The 24,299-nt window shown below is 48.9% G+C and overlaps 1 protein-coding gene across 1 annotated transcript in view; it reads left to right on the top strand.

Moving 5' to 3' along the window:
• The first annotated feature begins 266 nt into the window (after positions 1-266).
• Positions 267-24,299, top strand: part of LOC103672437 (voltage-dependent R-type calcium channel subunit alpha-1E) — an 80,183-nt gene continuing 56,150 nt past the window's right edge. The window contains exons 1-11 of the mRNA XM_040634502.1: positions 267-290; positions 724-841; positions 2,629-2,696; positions 3,473-3,570; positions 7,884-7,940; positions 9,071-9,724; positions 10,156-10,469; positions 12,587-12,746; positions 13,889-14,018; positions 14,740-14,799; positions 15,552-15,658. Coding sequence (XP_040490436.1) covers positions 267-290; positions 724-841; positions 2,629-2,696; positions 3,473-3,570; positions 7,884-7,940; positions 9,071-9,724; positions 10,156-10,469; positions 12,587-12,746; positions 13,889-14,018; positions 14,740-14,799; positions 15,552-15,658 — 1,790 coding nt within the window. The remainder of the gene's footprint in view (positions 291-723; positions 842-2,628; positions 2,697-3,472; positions 3,571-7,883; positions 7,941-9,070; positions 9,725-10,155; positions 10,470-12,586; positions 12,747-13,888; positions 14,019-14,739; positions 14,800-15,551; positions 15,659-24,299) is intronic.

Here is a 24,299-nt window from a genome sequence, read left to right as displayed (position 1 = left end):
TAGGAACAAGACAAGGATGTCTACTTGCACCACTTTTATTCTGCATAGTGCTGGAAGTCCTAGCCACAGCAATCAGACAAGAAAAAGAAATAAAAATCATCCTAATTGGTAAGGAAGAAGTAAAACTGTCATATCACATTTATGGTTTTCTGAAATTGGAAGCATCTTCTAACCCATATGTCCATTTAATGAATTATTTTTTCCACCCACCTCACCCCCCCAAAAAATATGTTTTTAAATCATGGAGGGAAACTCAAAAATAAATAATGCTGAAAGCCAAAGAAAAAACTGTTCAGCTGCAATCTGAGGGTAAACCAGAACCCAGGTTTCTGGAACTGGAGCCCATGAGGCTCTTCCTAATAATGCTGCTGTCCCAAGAACTGTATATTGGCTCCCCTGGGATGCACTGGTAGTGACCAGACCACCTGATCTGTGTGATTCCCATAGGCCTGGCAAAGCTGGAAGTGAAGGGAGTCTGTAGTCAGACTCAGAATAGAATCTTTCCTTGTGATGCTCTCTTTCCATTTTTAATGCCTGAAATTATCTTCCTTATCAGAAGAAAGTTTAGAATTATTTATTAAAGTGACTTTATTTTTCTCCCAGCAGAATGGCCAAGCAAAGGGGTAGATAGAAAACACCCAGGCCAGAATTGTCCTTTTTACATTGGCCCCATCTTCTCAACCAACCCAAGTCTCTGACGTGCCTGTTGTTTGCTTTGCATAGATCCTAACAGGGGAGGACTGGAATGAGGTGATGTACAATGGGATCCGCTCCCAGGGTGGGGTGAGCTCAGGCATGTGGTCAGCTATCTATTTCATTGTGCTCACCTTGTTTGGAAACTGTATCCTTTTTAAGATACTCTTCTTCATGCTGCCTGCCTGCCTGGACCAGCATTTGAGGAGGGTGGTGGTGGTGGTGGTGGTGGTGGTGGTGGTAGAGGTGGGTGGTTTTTTTTCTGGGGAGGGTGGTCAGGGTAGTAGTGGGGTGGATATTTCATGGTATATGAAGAGAAACAAGGATTCCGATCTTAAGGAAAATGTATACTAGTTGGGTAAAGAAGACGAATATAAACAAGGAGATAAAGTATTATCCAAATCTTCAGCATACACAAATAATAATGTGTGAGGCTCTTACATTGAATAGTTGGAGATACTATCAGCTGGGGAAAATAAGAGATGACAATGATAACTGTAGGCTGAAATAGTGGCCACATTGTAATATTAATAAATCAATTACATGTTTATATAGAACAGGGCCTGCACATAGTAAGATCTCAGAAATATTATGATTAATGCTAGTACTACTTAACAAAGCTAACATTTATTGTATTTGTGCTATTCATGAGACCCTGTACTAAATGTTTTACAGGCATTATTTCATCTAATCCTTACCTTCTAAGACTTAAAAGAAATAACTTTTGAAGTCAAACAATTATTAAATTGTATGGGGAGACTGGAAATTGGGTCCATTTAATTCCCAAACCCATACCTGGTCATAGGATCTAGACTAGGAAGATTTAGGTTTTAATACTAGTAATTCTGCTTATCAGCTGTGTGGCCTTGGGAAAGTCCCTTAATCTGTCTGAGCTTTTAGTTTTCACATCTGTAAGGAGAATAACAGCATCGATCCCTTCGTTGTGAATAGTAAATGAGATCATTTATTTGGATGCACCTTATGAACTGCAAAGTTCTACACAATCACTAGATGTTTTGGAGGGATGGGACTTGCCCTGAAATGGCATTGGTGGAGAAAGAAGGGAGAGCCGTGTGATGTAGCTGTACTTTTGCTTTTCCCATAGTCTCTCGAAGACGAGATACTCCTTTAACTTCTCTGCCCTGAAAATTTCTAAGGGCCAGAACAGAGTATGAACTAAACATGAGAAACACATAAACAGAAAGTTATGCATTGTGTCACAGAAATGGAAAGCCAGTTTGTCATAATGGCCCCGTGATTTTCCTCTTACTCTGAGGATAGTCAGACCTGGACTTTGATGCTAAAACCAGCTCTATATTCCACAACACCTGGACCTCAAAGACTATTAGAAAATTGGGGCTTCAGAGGTTAGAGCTTGGAATGGAAATGGGTTCCATAATGATCTTTTGTGTTCTGTGACATTTTTGTTAAATGAAATGTGGAAGACTTCTAGGATAAGAAGAATGAGAGAAGTTAGCATTCCATTATTGAGAGGCAGTCAATGATGGGTCTGTGGAATCGCATTTCTTTTCACCTTTAAGAACAGAGGAGGATCTTGGTCTGGGTGGGCTTCAATTCCAGCCTCCCAGACAGGAGAGGTAAGCTCCTGCATTGAGCTCCCTACTGTCATGTTGTTCCATGATTCGCTATTCAGTATTGCTATGAGTGGAGGCCATATGTCTTTAAAGGCCCCTTTACTCCAGCTTGGCCCCTGAGTGGTTGGATTCAGCTATCTCTGTGTCCTAGGCAAAGAGAAGCCATGTGGAAGGAAGAAGAGATATTCTTCTTCAGACAGGGCTGCATAACCTCTGCTTAATTGGTGCTAGGGCTTCTATTCCTGCTGGATCCCAGGCAGCAAAGACCTTGAGAAACCCTCTCAGTCTTGCTGAAGCCTATTGGTTTTCTGACTTGCCCATCCTTAACTCATCACCCCAGACACACTGCTGAATGTTTTCTTGGCCATTGCTGTGGACAATCTGGCCAATGCCCAAGAGCTGACCAAGGTAAGCATTCTCTGCGGATCTGATGGTTCTCTTGTGCTGTTGGGCACTTCATCTAGAACATGGGAATGGTGTATCTGCTTTGCATATCTCACAGGATTATTGTTGATATCAAGTAAAATAATGTATGTGAAAACCAGAGCAGGCTAAGAAGATGTGTGTTCTTAGTAGTTCTAGACATTTCATCTGAACTGGCTTTCCCCAGTGTCATCACAAAGAGGGGACACTTACACCAGGAACGTAGGTGAGGGGATGAGGTCCCTGCCTGATCACCTGGGGTGAGGCCACTTAGCTGGGCAGGGGAAAGGGCATGAGTAGAGAGGCACAGTCTCAGCATTTTACTTTAGGGCAGGTCTGCCTGGAAGGGCCCTGCTCCATCCCTTGCAGGCACTGCAGAACATCTGGGAGCTGTCAGCTCCAGCTTCTGACCTCCACAGCCACGGGCTCCACTGAGGGGTAGAGCGTGGGGTAGAATTCCATGGCTTTCCTGAGGAATTGTGGGGAAGCCTGTGGGGCAGGGTGGAGACCAGAATTACTGGCCATGCCAGGGCTGTGGAGGCTTCTGTCTCCCAAGGCACCTGGCATCTGGCCACCTGAGGTCTCCACGCCTGCCATTTGGCCACCTGAGGTCTCCAAGCCAACCCACCCCCCTACTGCCTTGTTTAACCCCTTTTCCTGCCTTCCTCATTTCACCTGTCTCCAGAACTTGTGGGGAGAGCCAAGGGAGCTATTCTCCTTCATGGGGATCCCAGGCAAAGCCATCTCTGCTTTGTGTCTAGGATGAGCAAGAAGAAGAGGAGGCTTTCAACCAGAAACATGCGTTGCAGAAGGCCAAGGAGGTCAGCCCGATGTCTGCACCCAACATGCCTTCTATCGAGTGAGTTGGCTGTCCCCACTTCACTGACCCCTGGGCTCCTGTGCTAACAGCCAATTCATCAGCTAAAAATGGTATATTATCAGAGGATGCCTACTCCATGCTGGGAAATGTCCTAAGAATACAGCAGTGAGCAAGACAGGGTCTCTTGTTCTCATGGAGCTTTTATTTCAGTGAGAGAGAGAGAGAGATAATGAACACATGTGAATAATTTTAGGTGGTGATCACTGCTCTAAGGTAAATAGAACAGGGTAATAATGCAGAGGAGTAAGAATTGGGTAGAGTACCTACAGGCAGCCTGGGAGGGATTCTTTGAAGAGGTGGAGAAGGCGGTCATGCGAAATTACTAAGGAGGAGCGTTCTCCAGCGAGGTGCGGTGTGGCTGGTGGGCAGGGAGCAAGGAGGAATAGAAGGAGACATGGCCAGGGAGATCCTAGAGGCCCACGTGAAGGGTTTTAGCTTTTATTCTAATTGCAACCATGGAGGGTCTAAGGCAGAAGGATGGATTCTACATTATTTACACTTTAAAAAAATATATTTTATTTACTTATTTGAGAGAAAGAGAGCATGAGCAGGGGGAGGGGCAGAAGGAGAGGGAGAAGCAGAATCCCCACTGAGCAGGGAGCCCGACGAGGGGCCTGATCCCAGGACTCCAGGATCATGACCTGAGCCAAAGGCAGACGCTTAACCAACTGAGCCACCTGGGTACCCCCCATGATATATACTTTTAAAAGGTCACTGTGCTCTATGAAGAATGAATTGTAGGGGCTAAGGGTGGAAGCAGGGAGACAAAGGCTATAAGAATAAAGTAGGTGACGGGTAATGGTAATTGAGACCATGGTAGCAATGGAGGAGATGAGAAGTAATCCCATTCAGTCTGTGCTTTGGAGGGAGAACCAATAGGAAGAGGTGATGGATTAAATGTGATGGGGGTGGGGATAAGAAAAAAAAGAAATATTTTTCCTATGTTTTAAGGTTTGATGCCTAAGGAACTAGGTAGATGGTGGTAGTACTTACTGATAGTCTGGAGAATAGTGGAAATCCAAGGTTCATTTTGAACACATTAAATTTGAGATACTTAGAGGACATCCAAGTGAAGATATTGAATAGGCCATTGATTACATGAGTCTGAAGCTTGGAAGAGAAGTCAGGGTTAGAAATAAAAATCTGGGGGGAGCCATTTGCATTTGGGCAGTGTTAAGCTATCTGCCCGGGCGAGCTGGCACGGAGTTGTAGTGGGCACAGAGTTGTTCAGGACAGAGGCCCAGAGCACTCCTGTGCCCCAAGGTCCAGCAGAGGAGATAGATGGGGAGTAGGAAGAAGGAACATGGAAGTGTCCTATCCTGGAGACCTAGAGAAGAAAACTCTTTAGGAAGGAGCGAGTGGATAGTGCAGCTAAATACTATTGAAAGATCACGTAAGCTGGAGGACAGAGAAGGGACAATTGGGTTTGGCAAAATGAACATTATTAGCAACCTTCAGTTTCAGTGGCCCAGTGGGAACAAAATTCAGTTAGAGTGGATTGGGGAGAGAATGGCAGGTGAGAGAGTGGAGCATCGGGTATAGACTTTAAGGATCTTTCCGGACCTGTGGTTGCTGGTAGAACTAGCAAAGCATGGGCCCTATGTGGAGCTGGAGGAAGGTGTTGGAGAAGGAGCTGAGAATCCCTTTGGTGGCTTCTGAGCCTCCGTGAGGTCTCATGGGTGGCCCTGGGATTGATGGGGAGGATTTGAGACCCTGGGGAGGTACAACTCTATCCCGACACCAGGCCCTGTCATCCACCACTTGCAGCTGGTCAGGGAGGAGCCTTTCTTTGCCAAGTGCTCATGGGAAGGGCTCTGAATGTCCTCTGCCTTGCTCTTGGAGTCATTCTAGAGTTATATGTGGGGCCCTTCTTCCTCTGGACGGTCATCATCTTGCCCTCACCTTTCAAAACTGGAGGCCTGGCCTCTGAGCTCCTTCTCTGTGAGTGAGAAAAAAACAGCCCTCAAACTTTGTTAAAGATTGATGGAGAAAGGCAGAGCAACTCCTTCCTCTCTGGAATAATCTCTGGGCCTTGAGTGGTTCCTTCCCCACCTTCCCTGCACTCATGAGTTTGGGTTAAAAATACATACACACAGGTATGCAAACATGCTGATGGGGAGGGCTGGCTGTCACTTAGGAGTGGGTGGTTCTATTTACTGAGATGAGGAAGCCCAGGGAAGAGTGGGTTTGGAGACGTGAGTTGGGAAGATGCTTGGCCCAGAGTAGAAACTCACTATTTGTGGAATGAAAGAATGAATGAATTGCGGGTAGGCATAGGGCTGTAGGCAGTGAGCTGTGTGCGTGTCTGGGCACGGTAAGGTGGAAGAAGGTGCTACAACCATCCAAGATGAGCAGAGATCCAGCTCCCGTTGCAGGGTGGGTGCTGCTGGCAGGAGCAATGTCAGGGTGGGTGTGTGCTGCTCCGGAGTGCAGGCAAGACTGCTGATTTCTGGACTGCCAGACAGCCGAGGAGGTGGATGTCCATAGAGAAACCTGAAAAGAGCGTTGTTACAAATCAGAAGGTCTGAGGGCTGGTTCTGTCACTCCCATGCTCAGTGTCCTTGGAGAGAGAACCACTTAGGATCCTAGAACCTCTGTTGCCTCATCTTTGAAATGGGAAGAATGCTGTAGCCCTTCCTGATCCACAGGGATAATGTCAGGTGTATGTGAGGTCACATATGCATGAGTTGGAGAGAGGTCGATGCTTCTCTGTGTGATTTTAGGAGTGAAGGTGTATTAATGATGGGCTGTGAATTTGGATATGTGTATGTGTTGAGTGGAAAAGTGGAGTTTGAAGCGTGTATCTGATTTGTATGGGAATTAAAAGTTGGGTCTCTCTTTGCCTGGCCTGTGTGTGTGTGTGTGTGTGTGTGTGTGTGTGTGTATGTGTGTGTGTGCGTGCGCACATGTGTGCATTCACGAGAAAGAGAACTTCTCCATGTACTTAAACTTTTACACATGTGCTTCTAGAGAGCTGATATCTGAGTATTTGAGAATTTGCAAATAGATGGCAGCATCTGCTTTCCCTGGTGGGTGTGCATGCTGCCTGGCTAGAGCATTTCCTTCTGTTTCTATGTGCTACCCATGCTGCTTGGCGCAGCACCCCACGGGTGCCTCATCGCATTACAGCTGCCTGTGCTGAGGGGTGCATACTGTTGGGGAGCTCACAGGCATCTCCACAGTGATGTCTGCACCCACTCCCTGGATGCTTGTACACACTGTGCCTCTTCCAGATGCCAAGTGAGGCTCCCACCAGCAGCCTCTCCTCCCTCAGCCCACCCATGTATCAGGCTTCTCTGTGGATGTGGGACATGGCCGTTGAGCAGTGCTACTTGGCCTAGCATGTTCTCCGGTGGTCAGGGAGGGAGCAGCAGTTGCTAAGCATCTCCCAGATCTAGGCAGGGCCCAGTAGGCCAAACTGGGTCTTACAGCCCAGGACTTAGGGCAAGCTCGCTCCACAGGTGTCCCATGTATGTTGTCCTCTCCCTGAGCATTGACCTTGCACTGAGAGCTTCATTCTTAGGACTCCCATTTGCCTTTGTGGGTGATGCCCACACCCTGCCAGTCTGACCTTCTCTTGACCTTGTAAACGAAAGGACACAGCATGTGTGTGTCTGTAGAAAGATTTTTTTTCTTTTCCCTGCTCATGGCTGAGAAGGCTAACACTGTGCTTTACCTGGCTGAACAGACGGAACCTGGAAGGCCTCTGGCCAGGGTCACTGTGTTGCAGAGTTGCAGGGGCATCGCACGTACCCTAAAGTACATGGATAGCTCACGGCGTGGCGACCCTGCCTCTGGCCGTGGGCTACTTTGTGGCTTTGATGGTGTGCATGGCGAACCGTTTGTTCCTGCACGTGTTTCAGTGACTGGAGTGATGAGTTGGGGAGTCACACCCATGTGAATATCCCAGACATGATCGGGGAAGTACAGCTCCCATCCAAGTTTGTAGGGTTTCCAGAATAGATCTCTGAAGGTCACTTAGAGGCAAGTGTGAGCGCTGGTGGGGCATGATGAGTGAGCATCCAAAGCTCTACACTCTATGAGATGAGACCTCTTGTATGTCTGCATGTGCGCTTCCAACACCGGACCCATGTGTTTGCACATAGTAAGGGATCAGAGGTCACTCCCTGGGCAAGTCGGAGGTTGGGAGCCTCCAGAGGGCAGCAGGCATGTGGAGAACGTGTGGGCACCTAGAGGACTCTGCACCTCTCCCTGGAAACTGGCTGGTGGCTGTGGGGCTTGTGGTTCTGAGAGGTTGGGGTGAACTGAACCTGTTCGTTTTTCTTTCCCAGAAGAGACAGAAGGAGAAGACACCACATGTCGATGTGGGAGCCACGCAGCAGCCACCTGTATGTGTGTACCGGTCTGCGTGTTTGTGAGCGGTTCTGTGTGTGCGTGGGGACACCGTGTCTTCATTCTCACCACGGACACAGTGGCGCTGGGCGTGCATGTCAGTGTGTGCCGTGGTGTGTGCGTGTGTTCCGTGCACATGGTTTGTGGACACTATCCTCTGCACCTCTCCACTTGTGCTCAGTTCAGTGTGTGTCTACGGTACGTGACCCCGTGTGTCGTGCACTCCTCTATGCGGCCTGTGAGTTGGCACGCGTTGGTGTGGGTACTTCGTGTTGGCGCGTGTGCCTCGCACGTGGGCCTGCGTGTGGGCCTCCGCGAGGATGCGTGTGGGCACATGTGAGTGAAAGTAGTGACTACCCTTCTGCCCACGGGAGCCCACTCCTGTGCGCGTCACTTTGCGTGTGCCTGCTGCCACATGGGGGCTCATCTAGGCCCTGAGCTGAAGCGTTCAGCAGTGGTTTTGAGAAGCAGCTGCCGGTGCTCTCGGCACACACAGTCCTGTGGTTTTCATTAGCTCTTGTGGAAGAGAGCCACGGCACTCTTGTTTTTTGAGGGTGATGCCAACACGGGTCTGCTAGTCACCGTCGTCAGCCATCCTCTCATAGGATCAGACCGCTGTACTTCTCAGCCTGTGCTCCCCCCACCCCCCGCTGTCATCTGAGGAGCAGAGGACAGTGAAGGCAGGGGGAACAAAGGTCTCTGCCCTAGAATTAAGGGCCAGTGCTGAGCACAGGGTGGGTATAGGTAGATGTCCTGAGAGCAAAGGAGAACAGGGGAGTGCAGACCAGGTAAGCCTTTGTACCACTTTCCTGCAGGCCCCAGGGGCTCCGTCCCGGGCTGATGCCCACCGCCCTCCCTCGACGACTGCAGAGCAGGGATGAGAGTGGGAAGCCCCACATGCTAGGAGGCGCTGGTCCAACCACCTACTCGTGTGTGGCCCACTCTGCTCCTTGCATCTTTCTGTGCTTCCTGTCTGCAGGTCCTGGGCTCTCCCATTTGCTGCCCCCCCCATGTGTCCTGCCCCTTTCCCATGGCCACTGAGGGCTGGTCTACACCCCAGTGGCTCCCTCCCTGGCCTTCAGCTGTCAGGTTCTGACCGTGGTCCTCGCCCTTTTCCCTTTGGCAGGAGGGAACGGAGGCGCCGGCACCACATGTCGGTGTGGGAGCAGCGCACCAGCCAGCTGAGAAGGCACATGCAGATGTCCAGCCAGGAGGCCCTCAATAAAGAGGAGGCCCCACCAATGAACCCCCTCAACCCCCTCAACCCGCTGAGTCCCCTCAACCCACTCAATGCCCACCCCAGCCTCTACCGGAGACCCAGGCCCATCGAGGGCCTGGGCTTGGGCCTGGGCCTGGAGAAGTGTGAGGAGGAACGCATCAGCCGTGGGGGGTCCCTCAAGGGGGATGGAGGGGACCTGTCGAGTGCCCTAGACAACCAGAGGAGCCCCTTGTCCCTGGGCAAACGGGAGCCACCGTGGCTGGCCAGGCCCTGTCATGGCAACTGTGATCCGACCCAGCAGGAGGCTGGGGGAGGGGAGACCGTGGTGACCTTCGAGGACCGCGCCAGGCACAGGCAGAGCCAGCGGCGCAGCCGGCACCGTCGTGTCAGGACAGAAAGCAAGGAGCTCTCCTCCACCTCCCGGAGCAGGTCTGCCAGCCAGGAGCGGAGTCTGGATGAGGGGGTACCCACCGAGGGGGAGAAGGACCGCGAGCCCAGGGGCAGCCATGCGGGCAAGGAGCCCACAATCCAGGAAGAACAGAGAGGCCAAGACTTAAGGAGGTAAGTTAGTCACAGGAGTGCCCTGGACGCATCTAGCCCTGCTGGTGTGAAGGATTCTTCAATACAATCCTATCTGACCCTCGGTTTTCCCTTTTATAAAATGGAGACGATGCTAACGCACCCTTTATAAGATACACGTGAATATGATAGGTGATGGACTATATCCCCTTGAAAACCAGGGTCTGTTCTTCTAGGCCATCTCCTATTGGGAGCGGGTCATGGGCGGATGGATAGGAATAAGGCATGGACACTGCCTGGGGGTCTTATCTCCCCCTCTGCCTGGGTGGGTAGGGGTGGGAGGCAGCAATGCCACGCTCTCCAGCAAGGCTCCTCGGGCTTCCCTCACCTTTCCCTCTTGCCTGGCTCACCCGCCACTTGAGAACAGCTTCTTCCTATCTGAGCAGTAGCTGTCTCCTCCTCTGTCCCTTCAGGACCAACAGTCTGATGGTGCCCAGAGGCTCCGGGCTGGCAGGAGCCCTTGATGAGGCCAACACGCCCCTGGTCCTGGCCCAGCCAGAGCTGGAAGTGGGGAAGGACATGGCACTGACGGAGCAGGAGGCGGAGGGCAGCAGTGAGCAGGCCCTGCTGGGCGACGTGCAGTTGGACATGGGCAGGGCCATCAGCCAGAGTGAGCCTGACCTCTCCTGCACCACGGCCAACACAGACAAGGCCACCACCGACAGCACCAGCATCACCGTCGCCATCCCCGACGTGGGCCCCTTGGTGGACTCAACTGTGGTTCACAGTGAGAACGCAGTCCCTATCCCTCTTCACCCTCACCACCCATCCCACCTGGGGCTGGGGGACCATTGTGACTCTGGAGTCACCCAGTAAAGCTACGTGAAAAACCCCACCAGCAGGACAAAGTCATTCTTCAGCAAGTAAATGATAGCAGTAGTTTTATCTTGGTTGCAGGAAAATAAGTTAGAATTATCTCCAGCTTAAATTTTGTCCATAAAATTTCCTTCAGCCTTGGCCCCTGTGACCAATATAGAGACTTCAGAGAGGTCACATGTGGTTTTGTACCCAGATATATATTCAGCTTTTTCACTTACCATGTGAATATTTGGTGGTGTTCTCCAGGACCTCCAAGGTGCCCTGTCACTTAGACAAGTTAGGGAATCTCCGATGGAGCAGGAAATGGCCCAAAACTGCTCCATGTGGCTTCCACAAACCTGTTTCTCCAAGGCCTCAGTTTGTCAAACCTAAAGTGAAAGCATTGAATTGGGTGATCTCTGAGGTCTTTCTCAGCACTAACATTTTATGAATCTGTTACTCTTATCTACTCTTTTCTCCAAGGAGCTTTTACTCAGTTTTTATCCTAGATCCCTCAGGCAATAGATGTTAATCTCTAGACCTCAAAAGGAAAAGACAAAAATGGACCTACCCCCCATCCCCACTCTAACTCCACCCCAACCTCACTCCTGTCCTTGCTTCAACCCCGTCCCTTTTCCTCCCCTAAAAACATCCCTATCCCAGCCCTAACCCTAATCTCCAACCCCTATCTCTGCCCTAACCCCATCCCCACCCTAAGCCCACTGCTATCCCTATACTAACCCCAGCTCCATCCCTATGCCCCCCTCATCCCCACCCTAACCCTCACCCACCCCCATTCCTGCATTAATCCCACCTGCTGTCCCCAGCCACAGACCCCACCCTTGCTTTTTTCCATCCCTTTTCCCTTATTTTTCCATTTTCATAGTCTTCTCCTCTCCCTGTTTTTCTTTCTTCCACTGCTCCATCTCCATTCCTTCACCTTCTCTACACTCAAAATGCCAATACTGCTTTAGAAAATGAAGTCTCCCATGTCCAGTACTCCTGGGGTTGACTGGAGCATGTCTCAGGATTTCAGACAACCTCTTTTGGTGTCTGTTTCATTTTATGCTCTAATAAGTGCTTTGGACCCTCTCTGATGAGAAACATTAAGAAGTTGACAACCTTCCTCTGTTCCTGTTCTGGGGCTGGTCGATGGCCTTGGTCATAGGTAAGAGCATATTATCAGAGGGCTTTTGGATGAGTTACCTCTTGGAAGGACCCAGAAGGGGCCAGAACCTCAATGGTTTGCTGCTTGCACAGGGTTCCAAGGTAGAGCAGTTTGCTGGGGGAGAGGCTGGCTGCATCCCTTGCCCTGCTCAGAGATCTTCCGCTTCTCTGCCACTTACCCCCCACTGTTTGACCTGCATGTGGAAACGGAGGGTGGTGGCCCAAGAGCTCCACTCAGCCTTGGGCTCCTTCATCCTTCCCATCCTGGAGTGCAAGCATGGTCCCATAGAGGCATGAATATTGCATTGCCATTTCAACATTAATCATGACCAGAACAAGCACGGCCAGAAAGTCAGCCGCAAACAGTAATGGTTTCTTAAAATCTTCCATTGCAGTGTGAGATCATCAAAATGCTACAGGATTTTGAATTGGGAACTAGCTGTATGAACTTAGGATAGGTACTTGAATTCCCTGAGCTTCAGTTTTCCCATATATATAATGGGCAGAATACATGCCATTCAGAGTGTAGTGATTTGAAAATTCAGTAAGTGAATATAGCAAAGAATCTAGATTTTAGATATGTCAACTTTGTAAACTTCACAGCAGAAACAATCCTTCTGTGACCCTGGGAAACATGATTATTATTTATATGGCAAAAAAAGGTCATACCATGAAAAATTAGGGTAAGGGCCAGGCAAGAACGAGAGCAAGGGCTTAATTCAGTGTAATAGTGAACACCCCCAGTGTTTGCAGAGTACCTGGCTAGACACATTCCTCTGACCCCTTCCCCTCCTCTCTATCCCATCCCCATGGGAAACAAAGGGCACCATTCTCACAGGCGGCAAGGTTTCTGATGATTTCAACATGTTCCTTTTGCAGTTAGCAACAAGACTGATGGAGAAGCCAGTCCCTTGAAGGAGGCAGAGATCAAAGAGGAGGAGGAGGAGGTGGAGAAGAAGCAGCAGAAAAAGGAGAAGCGTGAGACGGGCAAAGCCATGGTGCCCCACAGCTCCATGTTCATCTTCAGCACCACCAACCCGTAAGGCACCTTCCCATCGCTCCCCCTTCGGTGCCAGGGTTAGAGCCAGGGGCGGGTGATGAGGAGAAGGAGAGATGAGGGTCCACTCATCCTCCTGATGCTTCTTAGTGGACTGTGGCCAGACATCTGAAATGTGCTGGGTGCTCACTGGGGGCGGTGGGTCATGGGATTGAACAGCCTCTGAGCTCTGGGCTGAGTCTACAAAGTAATTTGAGACAGGAAAGCATGAGAGATGTCATGAGAAAAGGACCCTATGCCTCTTATTCCTTTTATTTGGTCAGTAGGTTGTGTGGGGGTGGGGTGGGAGGAAGGAAATCTACTTTGGATGTGTCACCAAATATTCCAGTGGTGGACAGAACTGAGACTGTGGAGCCTAGAATAAATAGATCATCCCCTGGAGTTTAAGAGTATTGGTCCCTCTACCCCATGTGTGGATTTTGAAATGGGCATGTTCCTCAAAGCAGAGGTAGGGGCATAAGATGGAGGTGGCAGAGAAGATTCTGGAAGGTTAGACTGAACTGCCTTTTGCCCTGGAAATGAGCAAGATGTACGCATAGACCAGCTTCTGAGGCTAGGAAGACAAAAAGGTTTTCAGTGACCACATGAGCAGTATTCAGGCAAGGCTCTGGGAAGGAAGGAACTTGGGCTAAGGTATGTCAGGTCACCCAAGTCCAGAATACAGTCTATAGAACATAATTTAATCAGAATACCTGGAGCTCCTGAAAACCTGTTGCTGCTCTCATTAGGAATCAAGGTCTATTGTTACGTTTCTTGGTTCTTCTGATTTCCTTGCTATGTCCCAGTTTCTGTATGGTGGGAGAGTAGACACTGAGATACAGTGGAGGGTAGCGTGTGGCCATGCGGAGTGCGTGTCGTCTGACGCTGGCTGCTCCCATGGCTCAGACGTGCCTACAGATAATGTATCTTGGCTTGCATACTGCAGCCTCTAACCAATCTGATTACCTTCTCCCACTGGAGCTTTAAATCACGGGTGGTGCCTGCGAAATTAAATTGCTCTCCCCATGGCTTCCTCTGGCCAGGGCCTGGCTGTCTGGAGGAGGCTGATGTGCATGAGGGTGGGGAGTGAGGGATGGGGAGGGGAGGGAAGCAGAGGCAGTTCCGTTGGCTCCTCTGCCCCCCAGGATCCGCAGGGCCTGCCACTACATCGTGAGCCTGCGCTACTTTGAGATGTGCATTCTCCTGGTGATCGCGGCCAGCAGCATCGCCTTGGCAGCCGAGGACCCCGTCCTGACCAACTCGGAGCGCAACAAAGTGGGTGCACAAGAGCCATTTGCCCTGGGACCCACCCCTTCTCAGCCCCTCCCCATCCTAGTATTAAAGGTGAACTAAGGAAGGTTGCTGGGGAAATGAAGAAAGCTTAAGAAATGGCCCATTCCTGTTCCTCAGGGCAAAGTGTGGACCATTTCAAGATCAGCCCCTTCTCCCCCGTCTCCACTCCCCAGCCACACCACGTGCCCTGAGGCTTCAGCAGTGGGCCTTACATCCAGAGCCAGCCAGTCTTTGCAGCCACCCAGAGGCTTGTGTGGGGTGGGGGGGTCTGATGTCAGATCACGAGAGATGTGCATGAATTGGGGGAGCTGAAGCTCTACCCCAGGGAGCTGAGACATCTCCTGGAGGTCCCAAGGGTGTATGTCGGGAGGTATGACGGGGGAGTGGGTGGGGAGGATGGCAACTGACAAGGATTCCAGGTCCTAAAGGAGAGATTTGTGGGGCAATTGGGACCCAAGAAGTTAAGTTCTGGCCAAGGGGAGGGAGGAACCAAGCACTGACCACTGGGTCCTGAGGCTCTAGCAGAATGCATGACTCCTCTCCTCCCTGTGTCCAGCTAGCAGTTACAATCCCAAGCTTCTGTTCTGAGGTAGAAGTGACCTGGGGTGGGGGTGCGGGATTGCATGTGTGTGAGTAGACAGGAGCGTATATAGCGTGGTGGCCACACATGGTCATCTTCCCCTTCACCATATGTGTCTTACAGGTCCTGAGGTATTTTGACTATGTTTTCACTGGCGTGTTCACCTTTGAGATGGTTATAAAGGTAAAAGCCTTCAGAGAAAAGCTGGGCTCCAGGGTTTGCATGGGTCATGGGTCTGCTCCTTTAGTATAGTGCCCTTCCCCAGTGCTGCCACCTACCAGACAATGACAGACCTCAGTAGGGCCTCCGGTGACCCCTCTTCTGGCCTCAGAATTCTGATGAAGTCTGTCATGACCAGACTTCATGGCACAGCATGACTGTGTGGATCTCTTTAGACTGGGGCAGACCTGTGGTTATGGCCCAGGGAAGATTCAGCCTGCTCTCAGGCAGGCAGAAATGTAGACAGGCGTGGGGACTGTACTTGCCTCCCCAGTGTGCCCCCTGGTTTGAGCCAAGGCAAAGGGTCAACTAGGGATGAGTCTTCCTGGACTCCAGGTAGTCCCAGCTGCACTCACTGCTTAACAGTCTGTTCCCCACTGCCCTAACATTTCTGTCTTGTTCATAGTCTCTCCCATCTTGGGTTTTCCCCATCTGTGCATATGTGGTGATGCCTGGTGCTCTGAGCCACTAAAGGAAGGAGGAATGTGAGAGCCAAGGAGTTTAGTTGAACCTTGGTGGCCATGACAAGGGGCCTTGGGCTTCATAGTTAGGTGGAGAGAGCCTGTGGGACCTGTGCTCTTGCTCTTCAGGTCCTTGTGTAGGGTTGATTGTGGAGACAATGGCTGTAGAGGCATTGACCTGGGGAGCCCTGAGCTCTGGGTGCATTGCCGGTTCCTGTGGGCTCATCCATGGCTGTTGACATCCTTCTCCTTCAGATGATAGACCAGGGCTTGATCCTGCAGGACGGGTCCTACTTCCGAGACCTGTGGAACATCCTGGACTTTGTGGTGGTTGTTGGCGCATTGGTGGCCTTTGCTTTGGCGTAAGTGTAACTCTTTCTTCTTGTTCAGTTTCCTTTTGTCCCTTCTTCTTGAGACTCTGAGTAATTTGAGGCCTTCTCCAAGGCCAGCGTGAGAGGCAGTTCACTCAGAGTGGTGCCAAAGAAAGCTGCCCTGGAAATCTGCTTCCCACTTGCCCTCTGTGGTGCTCCTGGGAGCCTTATAGCTTCAGCTCACTGCCCCACTTGGCAGCACTGGTGACGGAGGAGCCGTGGGAGTCCCTGCGAAGAAGTCAGAGGCCCTGGAGTTCCTTTCTTGGAGATAACTAAGCATGGGCAGGTGCTCACCATGTGGGCAGTGCCTCCGTGGGCTCAGGAAGGGACCCAGGGGACAGCTCGTGTACCCTTTCCTTTCTTGGATATGTCAACAAAGAATCAGCTTGGAAGAAGAATGCAGAGGGTAGAACAAAGTTGAGGATCACAGACTCTAGGGTATGAGGAGATTCTCTGCTCATGAGCAGGGGTACCTCAGAGATATGTCACAGACATAAGAACCATGTTAGTATGTTTAGCTCCAGAATATAAGACTTTCACAACTTCCTTGGTAACTCACTGAGGAAGACATTCAGGTGACTAAACCAGGCTCATTACGTTTGGGAAATTTTTTTTTCCCAAACGTTGATCCAGCTGTAGCAGGTTTTCAACCACATGCTGGTATTTCCTCTGTCATCCAGCCAAGGAAGGGGCTCTCTTGGCCCTCCAGGGTATAGCTAGGAAATACACATGGTCAGGGCCTTTTCCCTAAGCTTGTGTAGAGTGCCCAGAAGATGAATGACAACCTTTTGGGCCCTGTCTGTACCTTGTGCACTGCCAGAGAGTTTCCCCCTTTTCCAGGTGGCACAGAAGACTTCTCTCTAGCCTCTCCAAGTACAAGAGAGGGCTGAGTCTTTAAGCGAGTCTGGCTACACTGTGATAAGGCAGAAGGGAAGCATCTGGGAGTTGCTGTCAGTGGTAGCAACTGCAAAAGGGAAGGGACAGAGCACCTGCAGAGGTTGGACCTTCCCAGGTCCAAGTGGTCAGAAAGGGCTCATCCATCCCCCTCTTCTCCTTAAACACCATCAGCTTCCACTTCTGTCCATCCTGGCCAAGAAAGAGGTGGAGTGAGAGTTAAGAAGGAACATTCCCCAAGTGCCTGAGGATGGGGAGCTCTCTATAGGAGAAGAGATGAAATGTCCCCAGCTGTGCTAAGAACTTAAGATCTTCCAGAACCTAGAAGTGGGCTATTTGCACTGCTGTCCCAGCCACGGGGGACCCTCCAAAGGAGAGCCAGGCTGAATGTGGTTGGTAGCCCTGAGCTGGACTGGCAGGACAATGTCAGTGTGCCTTGTCCCCCATGTGCACCAGTGTATTAAACCGCCCCCCATTAGACTCACACGGAATCACCTGTGTCTCTCACAAGACCTCCTATTAGACATGACTGAGCTATTTCCAAGGAAATTTCACAAAAGCATGGTGTTTTCCAAAGCATCTGGACCTCGTGTAAATTCTCACCTCAAGATAAAAATCAAGGCAACTCTGGCTCTACCAAGGGGACTCCCAGCTCCTCTTCCTCCTTCTTAGAAAAAAAAATCATTGAAGTCTTTTTCCTAAGGAGGCCTACTTACTTTGTTAGGGATAAATAATCACCCTTGAATTTTTAAAAGGTCAAGTTCCCTTCTCATGTTATCAATTCATTTGCATATATTATTCACCATATTGTTCTTTCTTATTTTGATCTCAGTAAAGTAGTTTGTCTCTCTTTGAGGAAACAAAAGTCAAGGAGGGAGAAGTATATGGGAGAGAATCCTCCCCATCTTTAGGGAGATCAGAGCTCACTGGGGTGGCAGGGCAGAGTGGGAGGCAGGTGTGGGCTATGGACTCAGGCAGGCCCTGCTTTGAATCCCAGCCCTTCTACTTACCTGCATCATGTCCTAGAGCAACATAGCAAGATCGTAACCCTCCTAACCGCAGTTTCTCATCTCTGAAATGGAGTCAAAACAACGTGTGTGGAGTGCTTAGCACATAGGGCGTGGCACAATGTGAATGATCAGTATATTTTTTTTTAATTTAAATTCAATTCGCCAACATATAGTACATCATTAGCTTTGATATAATGTTCAGTGATTTATTAGATGTTAATTCCCTTCCTTATCCTCCCATTTTCTCATCGCATCCTGAAGTCCAGATACTGGAGCCAAGTATGTATTGATATATAATGTGTGCAAATAGTTGAAGATGAACACAGGCTGGTTTCCAGGACTTGGTTGTTTTACATACACACACGTGCACACACACATGCACGCACATGCACATGCACACACGCACACTGACACACACCCTGGTAACCAGGCAGGTGTGTAGGTGCCCATGGGGAGGGGGTGAGTTTTAGAGGAAACCTCTGCATCCCTGCCTCGTGTCCACGGTCCAGTCGTGTCTCCTCAGATTCAGAGTGATGACAGTGGGCTGGAGGGTTGTCATCTGTCTTGTTCTTTTTTTGTGCCCTTTGAAAACATGGCGGTGGTGGCTTTGGTGCTGGTGGCAGGGGAAGCCTTAACAGCCCCGGAACCGAAGCCTCTCTGTGGGTCCTCAGACCAGGTACAGTGCAGGGAACCCCAAGAATCCCCTGGTTCTGGGGTCCACACTTACGTGATGGATTGAGAGTTATGATCCATCACTTGCTTTTAGTGATGTCACTTCCTGAACTTTTACTTAATTTCCCTGGAAATGTAAATGGTACTTGCTCACCCTTCTCCATCCACTGTCTTCTGTTACCATCCTTCCAAGCTGGCCATGCACATTTCCTCTCCCCTTTCTCCTGCTCATGGACCAGGCTCACAGCCCTCTCCTCTGGCCTTCGTCATATTGCTGAGGTCCAGGTAATGCTTTCTCTTGCTCATGCACCACGCTTCCTAACTCTCTTCTCTCCCCTTCCTCATTAAGGGCACCAGAGAATTCAGCTCTCCCATCATTTTGGTAGGGTTGGCCGGGTCCCACCTGCCAGCAGAGTGAGGGCCTGGCCTGGGGCACACAGCAGAAGGAAGCCTGTGTTGCACTGCTGGGCCATGGTAGGAGCCTCAAGCCAACAGGAAGCCAAATGTGGGGTTTTCTGCAGGCTTTTCAAGGACCTCCCTCCTTGCAGTTACAGCTTTCATCATTATAATCCATAAATTTGCCTCTGGGAATGTCCACCATTCACATGACCTTCCCCCTGCCCTATCTTGCTCTCCTCCTCCTGAGGAGAGGCTGCTGCGGAGGAGAGCGGACGATGATTGCTGTGGTAACACCTTCACGTGATGCCTCAGAAGTCAGAGGTGACTTGGCATCCCTTTCACTGAGACCAGCCAGGATCTTCTCAGAACCTAGCCCAAGCCCCAAGAGTAATACCCCTAACCAAGGGGAGGAAATGGCCTGTAGCTGAATTCTCAAAGGAAGCTGCGTGGTCCCCTGAGCCCTTCTGCAGAGGTCTGCACCTGCCATCATGTATGTTTTCTATAAGCATATATGTTGTTTACGTAGTGGCTAAAGAGAGCTCTCTCTCCTCTATAGCTGCGTACCTCAAGTGAGGGGATTGTTTATAATGTAAACCTGACAAATTCTGTTTGGGAACTTCTATTATTGACTTTTGAGGAGAAGGGAAAGGGGATTTCTTTTCTAAGTGTGGGCATCCTGGGAGATGAGAAAATCAACGGAAAGATACTCCATGGCACCTTTCCTGTTCCTCCCGGCACACTTTTACATTATAAAGCATTTATAAGAACACTCAGGTCTCCTGCCTCAGCCAGATACCTGTGTAGAGAGATGGGCAGAGTTTTGGCAGAGGTTGGGTATGTTTCTCCCTCGTTCCGCTGCCCTCACAACACCCCACTTTCTGGGCCATATGGAGACAGAGTGTTTGCCAACTATAAATGTCCTGACTGTGCCTTTTCCTCCTTGAGGTTTCAAGAAAAGTCTGGTGAGTGACTGGATCTGTGAAACCTTTCTCTTTTATCTTTTTCTAGCTGAAAAAGAAGGATTCTTCTGTTTGATAATTATTTTACACTGAAGGGCCAGCAACTGCTTTTCCCAGTTTCCTCACACCCTCTCACCATCGTGTCTGCCTCCCAGCCTCCTGGGTGGGACAACAAAGATGGTTCCAGCCTTGGCATTTCTGGGTATCTGCACATGAGGCACATTCCCTCACTTTGGGGCATCCTGCTGGAGTCAGCTGCCTCATTGGGAAGTCACGTGGCTCCTATGTCAGGTTGAGTTCATGAGCTTTATGGGATCATGCTCAGTGATAGTGATGCCATCTGGCCCTCAGGTTTCGCATCTGAAATAGTCTAGTGAAGGGATTTGGACGGGCAGCTGGGCGGGGACAGCGTCTCAGGAGGAAAGGCAGGAGAGCACGGGGACGTATGTTTGTGTGTGAGATCCTGCGCTACAAGCCAAGCCCCTCATCCTCTTCATTCCCTTTGTTCTACAGCGTGTTACTTGACTAGCTCAAGTCAAGTCACCAGGTGAGCTTTCCTGGATTGGATTCTAACTAGTAAACTCACAGCGTGTAATGACTTGTCAACACAAACAATTTCAAAGAAAAAGAACTAGCAGTTCTTCTCCTACCTCCTCCCCTATCAGGGGCCTGAGCATCAGTCAGAGTCACGCAGGCTCTCTGGCAGCTGAGGCCAAAGCTTTCCCTTGCTGTTTGCCATCCTAGTGGGGCAAGAGGTAAGGTCAGGACTCCCTGGCACGCGGGGGATCTGGATCACAGTCGCACTTGGCCTTTAATTATTCAGTGCTTCACCAGAAAGGAAAAGCATGAGTCAATCTCCCTCTTGATGCCAGAAGGAACCAGAATTCCCACATTAGCTTTTATGACATTCTTTTCATTGAAGTATGCTGCTTTTCTGACACTTGACATGCTGCCCTCGTCTTTCAGATGGATAAGGTCTTTTGAGTGCATTTCAGAACCAGCTGCAGTGGCCAAGCTGGTTCTGAATTCATTCAGTGAAATACACAGATAGAGACAATTTTAGATTTAGAAGGGCCCTAAGGAGCCACAGAATATGGTACCCTGGTTCTGGTTTTATGTTTGTAAAGGCGTGAATATGTGCTTTAAGAAAGGAGCGGAAATGCTAGTATGTACTTAGCCTCAGCAGAGCCCAGTAACCATAGAACAGACATTTCACGCTATACCTGACTCCTTCCTCTTCTTCACTCCCTGCCTCTGAGACAGTCCCCCTCAAATCTCACGCTTTGCTGTGGAACTTCTTTCTTGACAACCCCTATTCTTCTAGAACTGAAAGGGCATCTCCCAAAGGAACACATTAATCCTGGAGGGGAAAAAAAAAAGTGGACAAAGTCCTGCTTCATGCAAAGAAGACCCATTTACCACTGAGCCAGACAGGTCATCCAGTTCCACTGTTCTGTGGAAGAGAATGAAGGATTAAAATTAAATTTAGCCGTCAGGTAGCCAATTAACTGTGGATTTAGGATGCTGGCCGAGCTGGAATTGGAAATTTCCAGCAGTGAGCAGATAGAAAGATGTTGTTTCTCAAGACTCCAGCTTGAAGAGTCACCTCAAGAGTGACTTTCCCTGACTTTGTGCCCAGGCAGGGACACTAAAGATGATTAACGACCAGGGACTCTTGGGGTGCCTAATGCTGTATTGTACCGAGCTGCCTTGAAAATGGGTTTTGGGATGAATTAGGAGGGATAGAGTGGGAGCCACATGGAGGGGGTGCCTGAAAGAAAGAGATAAGTTCTCAGTCTACCTGCTCTTGGCATTAAGCCCCAGCCTGCATGTTTTTTGATGAATGCTGGAAAATGCATTGTCTGTGATCTGCGGCATTGGTGCTGCTGGAAAATGTGCATTTGGAGACCTTTATCATATGGAGGCAATGGGTGTGAATGCCCAAGCAGTTCCCTTTATTAACAAGCACAGATTTGGGAGATGGTTGATTATAAATGGGATCTCAGCCTGTGGCCACATAAACAAACAAAATGAAACAGTCCAGTCAGGGAACACGGCCCCGTTCACATGGTAGCCAGTAATTTGGCTAACCAGCTTCAGATGTAAGACACACCCTGCACATGAGGCAAGCCTTCACAGATGTAGGAAGAGCTCAGTCCTGCAGCATTAGTAGAAATCCATCACCATGCCCTCCAAATTTAAAAGTAAGTTTTAGAGTAACTCAGAGCAGATTTTGTGATGGGACTAGGGAAGGATCAGCTCAGATCATGTGACCTGCAAGCCATCTGCCTAATCCACACTCACAGAGCTACAACCTAGCATTATGAATTAGTCTCCTGCTGGGGGAGCGTATTGGCTGAACTTTAGCCAGTGCCAAGGCCTTCTGGGAAAGATCAGCAGATGAGGGGTCTTGGGTATGTTTAGAATATGAAGACTAGGAAGCAAGACAGATCAGGTCACTGTTCCCCAGCCTGAATAACAAAACTGCTAGGAGATAGTAAAGTGCTTTGCTGTCTCTTGCTGCTTCTCAGTGCTTGGACCTTTTGGGTAGAGTATGGTGCTGTGTTTTGCGAAGGAGAACGTTTTCAAAGGCAATAATGACTGTATTGGGAGCTCATTGAGGTGCATTTGTGGGAAGGAAAGGATTATACACTAACCAGTTATTATAGAATTAGTGCCCTGGTCACAAAGCAAAGGAAGTTGGCAGAGTTGCAAAGGATTTAGGGCTCATGGGAGACCCCAAGCAATGCTGAGGTAGGGGTGAGGAAGAAAAATACACAAATACATGAACTAGCCTAACCAACAGGACCTAGACAAGACAAGTACAGCATTTCCACTGGTCTTTAGAACTTTTAAAGTGCTTTCACATTATTTATTTCATTCGTCACTCAACAGCCCTGTTTTATAGTTGAGAAGTGGATTGCTTGAGACTAACTGTTTTGACTCATTTGACTAGTAGCAAAACTAGTTCTTTAACAGCTGGTATTTTTTATTTCAAGTTTAGGGGCTTTCCCTATTACATTAAACTCTCTTCTACCTCTGTTGTTGTAGTTTGGTGCAAGCCATTAACCCCTGTAAACTCAACTTGGTGGCTTGGTATGGATCTCTCCTCAGCCCTCAGATCCATCTGTCTCTGCTTGGAGTCAGACAAGACCAATGGACCAGGTGGAGAAGGGCATCCCTGACCTTGTCCATCTGTTCCATCTGTACCTTTTTCTTTCCATGAACACCCACAGACCCTAGGCTGATTAAGGCTAAGAGGATAGATAGCTCAATATTTGAGCTCAGGAACTACTGGTTTCTTTTGCTGTCCCTTCTTTGGTTAAAACCTTCCTGTGATTCACATCTGAAAAGGCACTGTAATATCATAAATAAGGACATAGATTTCAGAGCCTGACTTAGGTCTGAATCCCAGCATTATGAATTATTAGCTGTCTTAACTCTCTGAACTTCTATTTCCTCACGTATAAGTGGAAATTAAAAATAACTATATTTTGGTCTTGTGAGAATTAAATAAGGTAAAATATATTCAGTGTTCAGTATAGTGCCAAACCCTTAGCAAGTGCTTATTAAAGTTATTATTGCCTCCGCAGTAATGGTTCCGACATTTTAGCAAGGCTCAAGGCTCCTCACAGTGTGACCTCCTGTCCCCACCTTACACTCCAGCAAGCCTGTCCATCCTTCTAATGTAAGAGATTCCTTCAGATCCCTGTGCTGTTCTCTCTGGGGCTCACGGGGGAGGGCAGAAGGCCATTCCACTTAGAGGAGGAAGAGTTCTTCAGAACCTGATGTCCCTGCTCTGCCCACCATGGAAAGAGCTGGTTCCTTGTGGAAATCAATGTGAGAGCATGTCCTTTGAGAAAGGGAGGACCTAGAAGCTGAAGAGTGAGATTACTGTGAATGATGAGTGATTATACATGAAATATCTGGAGGGCAGCTTGACAATTGAGCTGGAAAAGTCTCATCTTTTACTGATGAGACATAAGAGAAATGTGGCTTTTTTTTCTTTTCCTGGAGGGTAACAGGACCTTACTGAATAAGAAATAAGTAGGAAATAAATGGGAAAATGGGTGGCCCAGTTGAGTCCCAATTAAACGGGGACCAGTATATCCTAGCATGTGAAATTATCCTCAAATTTTAACATTAGAGTCAATTTTTAAACCTGATAAGTTTCACTCATTAGCTAAGTAGTGTAAAAAAATTCTGATTATACATAGAGTAGCAAAGACCAACAAAGCGTTATCAAATGATTATATTTAAATGATTCGTAAAAAGCATATGAATTATTTCAAAAATAATATGCCTCCGTGAAAGTGCTTGAAGAGTTTGTCCTCTTGGTTTGATAATATGTTTCCCTTGCAATCTCGTTGACTTTGATAATGACTTAAATAACTCTCCTATGCATGGATTTGGGAAAGGTAGTTTGGCCTAGCACAGGTGTAAATTATGATATATATTTTAATTAATATTAAATTAATATTGGGGCTAAGTTGTCGAGACTTTTCTGAACTCCGTGGTTTTGTTATCTAGTGTTCCTTTCATTTCAAATGGCAATTTTCAAATCCATGCTGAACATATGTTAACAAAACTGAAAAGCAAGCGTGCTTTTCTGCAGCCACTCAAAATCATAGCTTTTCAGTGGCTCCTCTGCTATGAGGGACCTGTTTGAAAAATGTGCAGAGCAATGACTAATCTTTA

This window comes from Ursus maritimus, unplaced genomic scaffold (genome assembly GCF_017311325.1).
Source record: "Ursus maritimus isolate PB19 unplaced genomic scaffold, ASM1731132v1 scaffold_2, whole genome shotgun sequence".
Taxonomy (NCBI): domain Eukaryota; kingdom Metazoa; phylum Chordata; class Mammalia; order Carnivora; family Ursidae; genus Ursus; species Ursus maritimus.
Note: the sequence above shows the minus strand (reverse complement) of the source record. Positions and strands in the feature narration are given on the sequence as shown.